The 6,893-nt window shown below is 45.5% G+C and overlaps 2 protein-coding genes across 2 annotated transcripts; one reads left to right on the forward strand and one right to left on the reverse strand.

Moving 5' to 3' along the window:
- Window positions 1-2,395: 2,395 nt before the first annotated feature.
- LOC119271503 lies at window positions 2,396-3,107 on the forward strand. Its single transcript, XM_037553310.1, has one exon. The coding sequence runs from the start codon at window positions 2,641-2,643 to the stop codon at window positions 2,896-2,898; it is 258 nt and encodes an 85-aa protein (XP_037409207.1). The 5' UTR covers window positions 2,396-2,640; the 3' UTR covers window positions 2,899-3,107.
- Window positions 3,108-4,314: 1,207 nt separating this feature from the next.
- Window positions 4,315-6,596, reverse strand: LOC119267935 (uncharacterized isomerase BH0283-like). Its single transcript, XM_037549391.1, has 6 exons — window positions 6,466-6,596; window positions 6,153-6,359; window positions 5,739-6,023; window positions 5,385-5,546; window positions 4,706-4,789; window positions 4,315-4,571 (listed from the first exon to the last, which is right to left on the reverse strand). The coding sequence occupies exons 1-6, from the start codon at window positions 6,493-6,495 to the stop codon at window positions 4,464-4,466; spliced, it is 876 nt and encodes a 291-aa protein (XP_037405288.1). The 5' UTR covers window positions 6,496-6,596; the 3' UTR covers window positions 4,315-4,463.
- Window positions 6,597-6,893: the final 297 nt, after the last annotated feature.

The raw sequence follows: 6,893 nt of genomic DNA on the forward strand, positions 1-6,893 counted from the left end.
ACCTATGCAATGTCGGTCTTTAAAATTCCTAAAAAAATGTAAAGGAATCATCGACGTGATAGCGCATTTCTGGTGGGGAGACGAGGAGAATCAGAAGAGGATGCATTGGATGTCCTGGTGGAAATTGTGTTCCTAAAAATCAAGGAGGGATGGGATTTCGTTATATCAAATGTTTTAATTTGGCGTTACTCGCCAAACAGGCATGGCGTCTGTTGGATAATCCTGATTCCTTGTGTGCTTCTATCCTACGAGCAAATTATTACCCCGATGGTGATCTGTTAAATGCGAAGGTAAAGAAAGGCTCTTCCTTTACATGGCAAAGTATCATGGCAAGCACAAACACACTGAAACGTAGCTATATTTGGCGAGTGGGGAATGGACACAACATCAATATTTAGGAAGATGCCTGGATCCCAAACTATGCAACTAGGAAAATTGTAACGCCTAAGGGAGGTAATATGTTAACTAAGGTAGGTGATCTCATTGATCCTGCTTCTAATACTTGGGATGAAGACCTGATTGAACAAACTATGTGGCCAATCGATGTACAAAGGATTCTTTCAGTTCCCCTACCGCAACATGATATGCAAGATTTCATTGCCTGGAATTATACAAAAAGGGGTATTTTATCGGTTCGATCAGCCTATTTTATGGAGTGGAATCACCAGTATGGAAGCAAATTGAAACACTCTAATGGGATGGGGCGAACCAAGTTAACCCTACTTGGAGTAAGATATGAAAGTTAGCCTGTTCGGCAAAAGTTAAAATTTTCTTATGGCGTATGCTACATGGTACGATCAAATGCTGGGCTACGCTAGCAAACAGACATATGAAGGTTTCACCCATCTGCCCTACTTGCTTAGAGGGTTTAGAAGATACAAAACTTATGCTCTTCTGCTGTAGTAAAGCAAAGAAGGTTTGGAAAAGGCTAGGGATGGATGATATTATTGATAAAGCTTGTGAAGTTGACCGTGCGGGAGAGACGGTGTTGGGAGTATCTACTACTCCTACCAGATCAAGATTTGTGGATATTGGGTTACCACAATGTACGTGAGATGATTGTTATTTCAGCGTGGTATTTATGATGGGAAAGACAGAAGCTGGTACACAATGAAAAAACTCAAAATGTAACTCACATCTCAATGGGGATTCTTGCTCTAACAAAAAAAATTGTTAATGCATTATCCCCAAGGCATCGATGAAAATGGAGAGTTGGTCTTGTCCTCCAAGAGGTTTCGTTAAACTTAATGTTGATGCTTCTTTTGATCACGATCTTCTTAGGGGTTCTATGGGAGCGGTCCTTCGAGACGGCAAAGGAAGGTTCATAGCTGGAGGGAATGAGAAAATAGATGTTTGCGTGGATGTGTTGATGGCAAAAGTTTTAGCTCTAAAATTCGATCTAACATTGGCACAACGGGCGGGATGCAATCGCCTTATTATAAATTCAAATAATACGGAGGGGATTGATACTATGAATGATGGAGGACAATCAGCGGGTGCGGCGGCAGCAATCTTTGATGATTGTTTCCATTATGCTTGTGGTTTCGTTACTGGTAGATTTGAGCATTGTAATAGGGAAGCAAATAAAGTAGCTCATGAGCTGGCTAGATTAGCAAGATCTTCTTTGACTTCTGATTGGTTTGAGCAGCCTTTAAATGAAATTGTAATGATCATCAGAAACGATCTACTACTTGTTACAAATGAATAAAGTCTGAGCTTTTTCAAAAACAAAAAATCAGGACCCTAGACCTAGGCTAACTTGGATGGCAGCATAATCACCAGACTGGTCCATCACCTCCTTCTCTCTACATAGGCCTAGTGTCAGTTTTATATGACTTTACTGCTGCCGATATGTCTGTTTCTATCTTCTTTATTTTTGCTAGAATATTGGTGGTTGGTTGTGTGCATCTTAGGTCTGCAGTGGTCAGATGTTGCTCATCATGCCTTCTATATGCTCGATACTAAATTTTAAGTTAATAAAAGCAGCATTTATGATAGAAAAAAAATCCCCTCTTTACATTTTCATTTTGAGCGGATATATATTCTCTATTACCGGGTTAGCCACGTGGAAAACGGAAAATGCCTATCCATCAGGCTGTTGTACCGGCACCACCTAACGTCGGTAGAGTAGAGCAAGGCAGCAACCCAGGAACCTGGACAAGGACACACACAGGATCACCTGATCCGTCCGAGCCATCACCGCACCGCACGGGACACGGCATAATACCATGCATCAGCTCACGCCAGCTGCACTCCAAAGAGAAAAACCACGTCTCCCAGAAAAAACAAATGGCAAGTTGACAACGACAAGACAAGGGGCCGTGGCTTTCTCCGCCCTCCGTTTCGGCCGAAACCCAGCGGCCGTCAGCTCGCTCGCTCGCTTCCTACCAAACAAGGCGGCGGCCATTCATGGCGTGCGCGCGGAGCCGTAGACGTCCAAAACCACAGCGGACACGGCCCACCGTTACCTGCCCGCGCGCATATAAAGACCACACCCTTCCTTCATCCGCAGCGCCATAATTTCCGAGCTGCTAGCGCTACAGTCCCCATCAACAGTTCAGGCTTACAGCTAGTTGCAGTACTACACGAGTACACCACCAAGCCAACGCCCAACAGAGAGGTAGTGGTGCCATTGGGAGGATGGCTTCGATCGTGCTGCTGCTGTCGGAGCTGCTCGGCGGCGCGGGGAGCACCAGCATGCTGGAGGCCAACTGCTACATGGGCGGCCACAGCCTGCGGGAATTCCGGCCCGCGGCGGCCACGGGCGAGCGGGCGCCCACGGAGCCGAAGCTGCGGGGAACAACCTCAACGGCGGCGAAGGATGAGGAGCCGTCGTCGTTGGACCTGGAGGATCTCTCCGCCGTGTCCAGGATATCGGTGGACGTGATGTGGCCCTGAGCCTTCCGCTGACTCAGGAGGTCGATTCGCCTCGAGGTTGTTCTGTGTTTTGCTGCCGAGGACGAAGAAGATGTGTCATGTGATTCCTCGTTGCCTCGAGTTCTATGAAATGAACATGTAAATATACAAAGCCAGCGCTGAATGTTCTCCCTGTGTTCCTTTTTGTCTCGTGACTTTTTCTTCGGGGATTCAACCTTCTGATCAGATCATAATCGACCGAACTCGTTTGCAACATTTTATCCTCGTAGCAATCGACCGGGTACTGACAATAATCCCATGCTAATTGCAGAATTAAATGGTTCTCGTAATCGGGTGGATAATGACAGTCCATCGAGCGGGTATACCCACACCGACCTTCTCAACGTGGACTACAGAAAACAACGCATTTTCCCTATACAAACTTGCAATCCATTCTGTAACTGAACTTTTTGTACTTTTAACAGTGCATTTTTTGTTGTCTTGGCCTTGCAAGGCATTGTTCAGGTAAACCACAAGAGCTCTGGAGTTTTTAAGTCCCATATTGCAAATAACATCAAACACAATTGCAAATAGTATCAAAGATCATACTACTCCATGGATGGTGGGCTGTCATCGATAGTTCGATTCCCAGCATAGGAAATTGCTAGATGGATGGCAATGGCCTGCTAGCTAAGCTAGGAGCGTGCCCATCCATTAAAGTAACAGTTTCTCCCTGAATTTGCACTTTCAGTAATAAGTCCTACTAGCAAAAAAACCCGTGTGTTACAACGAGAGAAAAAAAACATTATCTCACGTCTCTAGCTGGGTCAGTTGGATAAATTATGTGTGGCCGGTTGGCAGGTTATGAGATCGAAACCTTCCATCGGCAATTTTATTTTTTGCCAGTTCTGCGGACCTGGGCCACAATGTGCCGTCGGGTGAGCTTCCTCAATTGGGCCAAAACGGATGGTTACCAAATAGCGTATGTGAAATTAATTGAAGCGGGAGCTTCCTCAATTGGGCCAAAACGGATGGTTACCAAATAGCGTATGTGAAATTAATTGAAGCGGGACAAAACAAAGCGGGACGAAAATAAGAATATCACCTCCCTTTAATAGTAGTTATATATATAGATACAGATGTAGCACGACAGAGTCGATTTCCACATAATATCTATCTGCCATAACTGCAATTATGTCAATGTATATTTTAAGCATCCATTGTGTTAGGTTCAGATCATACACGGCCGGCGTAGTGACCCTCAAAAAACCACTGAGGCCTTTTTTGGTTCATAGGATAGGATTATTATAGGAATAGGAATCTTGTAGGAAATGAGATGACATGTATCTCAAATCCTATGAGTAGGAATAAGAAACAAGATGTCATTTGGTTGACACCAAAGGAATTTTTCCATTGAGTCTAGGCTCTTTTTTATTTTCTTATGAAATGTGGAGGATAGGAACCAATCCTATATAGGAATAGGAATCCATTCCTATGAACCAAAGGGCTCTAAAGAAAAAAAATCCTATAAGAATCCTATCCTCTAGAATTCCTATGAAATTCCTCTAAACCAAAGGAGGCCTGAAAGTTTTCAAGCAGCATGCATATTACACCAGGAGTGTCCCGGACATGACAGTAACGGTTTCTCCTTGGATTTTCACTCGCCGATTTGCGTCATCCAGTTCCAGGTATAGCGTTCCACCCCTTGGAGATGCCTGATGATACATGGAAATGGTCACATGAAGGAAAAATTAACACGATGATTTAGCGCTGATTGAGCGCATGTTGTGGCATTATTATTGTAAAATAAAATATATACATCCAAACAATTAAAACGTCGAAAGCATACTTGAAATGCCGTCAGTTTTTGCTTCCCAAGCTTTCTACCCCAAAAGGGTCCCAATACACAATGTATACTGCCAGTAACAGGGTCCTGCAAAAATACAGAAATCAGGGGTTACGACTTGTATGAAAGATGAGGCTGCATTACATGCACAATATCAATAGCCAATGGACGCCCAAGATTAATTTAAATGAACGAGGGTTTTCCTATACAGATTTCAACTAGTACAAATGGTGGCACTCTATAATTGCAACTTGCAAGCAGGGCATCGATTCCTCATTCCTCAACAATAATTACAAGCATCCACTGAGATAAAGTTTGTTCTACCATAGATAACACTACTAGTCAAAGCAGCTCTTAGCCTGCTAATCGATATTGTGAATATAGATAAAATTCTAGCTAAACAGAAGTAACTCATGATGATATTAATTTGTCTAGGACAAGCAGGGTTCAGACTTCAGAGCATGCTGGAAGTAGACAACACTACAGGACTATGCTATCCAGAATGAAAGATGTAGTGACATATTTGAGACATGAGCACAATTAGGTGTTGGGAGAGGCACTCCTGCATCGACTTTCTTATACTTAGCTCCATACTGTTTTTTACTCAAATGCTCGATACCTTGGTAAGTTAAACAAGCTTCACCATTTGTATACACAACTTTGGACTAAGAAAGGACATCACCTCATCCATCCCAAATTTCGGGCAGAATAAACGTGTGAAGAAGTCATAACCAGATCCAGCAGGTGCCGGTCCTGTAACCATGATACCACCACATGACAACTTCTTAATTTCTTCGATGTTAGGAAGGATGTCGGCAACCTCTTTTGCTGAAGAAAGTTCCACCTGAAAGCCACCAGCTGTTTATTGGGCAGTTGATTTTTCAGAAGCACAACTGGGATAGGAGAAACTAAGAGAATACAGTATAGCTGTTTAGCTTAGGAGAATGATCATAGCAGCACCAACATGCCCCATCTTAAAATGGGGAAGTTTATTTTGGAATGTAATGATGCAGGTAAAACAGGGGAGAGACAGTACAATGAGATCACCGTCGGCCGCCGATTTGTGAACACTGACCACTGGTGCGCCGTTTAGGGTCTCTGGAATCGACGGCATCTCGTTGCAGTCCAGGAAATCAATCATGGGGAAATTCAGCTCAATAAACAGCTTCCCGTGGGCCTCGCCTGCGCCCCCTGGCGCAGGAACTTTCTTCGCAGTCAGGATGCCGGATTTGGTCGTGAACTCGATCATGCCATGCTCCGGCAGAACGGCCGTGAAGAGGAAGTGGGCGGAGGCCAACGTCGCGTGCCCACACAGGTCGACCTGAAAGCGACGACGCGTGCTCGGGGTCGAGGCAGGCCAGTCGACGGGTTGTTCAGATCGGTCGATGCTGGTAGTAGAAAGGGGATCCGAGGATTTGGGGAGGAGATGGACGGAGGGCTATGTGGTTACCTCGGTGACGGGGGTGAACCATCGAAGGTGGAAGAGCGGCGCGGCGCTGGCGGGCCGGGACAAGTCGCGGACGAGGAAGGCGGTCTCGGAGAGGTTGAACTCGGTGGCGACGGACTGCATCCACCGCTCGTCCGCGGCGTTGTCGTCGTCGAGGAGGCACACCGCGGCGGGGTTGCCCTTGAACGGCTCGGTCGCGAAGGCGTCCACCTGCGACGAGACCACGACGGCCGGGCCGACGTCACTTTCCGAGAGGCGCGACGCGACCGTGCGAGTGAAGAAGAGGAGAGGGGAAGATGGTAAGTACAGTACTGACCACGGCGTATCGGATGGCTTTCTTGCACATTTTCACGAACACGGCGTCGGCGGCCGCTGCTCCAAAGTTGCCTGAGTAGGAATTGTAACAAGATGCTGATGATTGCTGAGTAGGAGTAGTAATCAGCAACGATGGGCTTTCCTTCCTTGTGAATGACAGCCGACCGGGTACCAAAAAACAAAAACTTCCCGTCACAAATACCGTCCTTTATGACTTATTCCCTTTTTTTTATATAAAAGAGAGCTTCCTTCTCTCATTTCATTTAAAGAAATCACAAGGTTTACAGACCCCAAACCTGACGCTAACTAACAGACTTAAAGCCCTGCGAGGCAACAACTGACAATGCTTTGTTGAAAGAGGGATCCATCCCTTCCTCCTCCCACACAGCATTATGTTAAGATAGGCTATGTCTCCAGCATCATACAACA

Source organism: Triticum dicoccoides, chromosome 3A (genome assembly GCF_002162155.2).
Source record: "Triticum dicoccoides isolate Atlit2015 ecotype Zavitan chromosome 3A, WEW_v2.0, whole genome shotgun sequence".
Classification (NCBI taxonomy): Eukaryota; Viridiplantae; Streptophyta; class Magnoliopsida; order Poales; family Poaceae; genus Triticum; species Triticum dicoccoides.

What these genes read in the sequence shown, in the direction of transcription:
- LOC119271503 (XM_037553310.1), top strand. Translation starts at nt 2,641, where the DNA reads ATGGCTTCGATCGTGCTGCTGCTGTCGGAGCTGCTCGGCGGCGCGGGG.
- LOC119267935 (XM_037549391.1), bottom strand. Translation starts at nt 6,495, where the DNA reads ATGTGCAAGAAAGCCATCCGATACGCCGTG. An exon ending in GGTTCACCCCCGTCACCGAG is followed by an intron (nt 6,024 to 6,152) that starts GTAACCACATAG and finishes CGTCGCTTTCAG; the next exon opens with GTCGACCTGTGTGGGCACGC. An exon ending in CGGCCGACGGTGATCTCATT is followed by an intron (nt 5,547 to 5,738) that starts GTACTGTCTCTC and finishes GGTGGCTTTCAG; the next exon opens with GTGGAACTTTCTTCAGCAAA.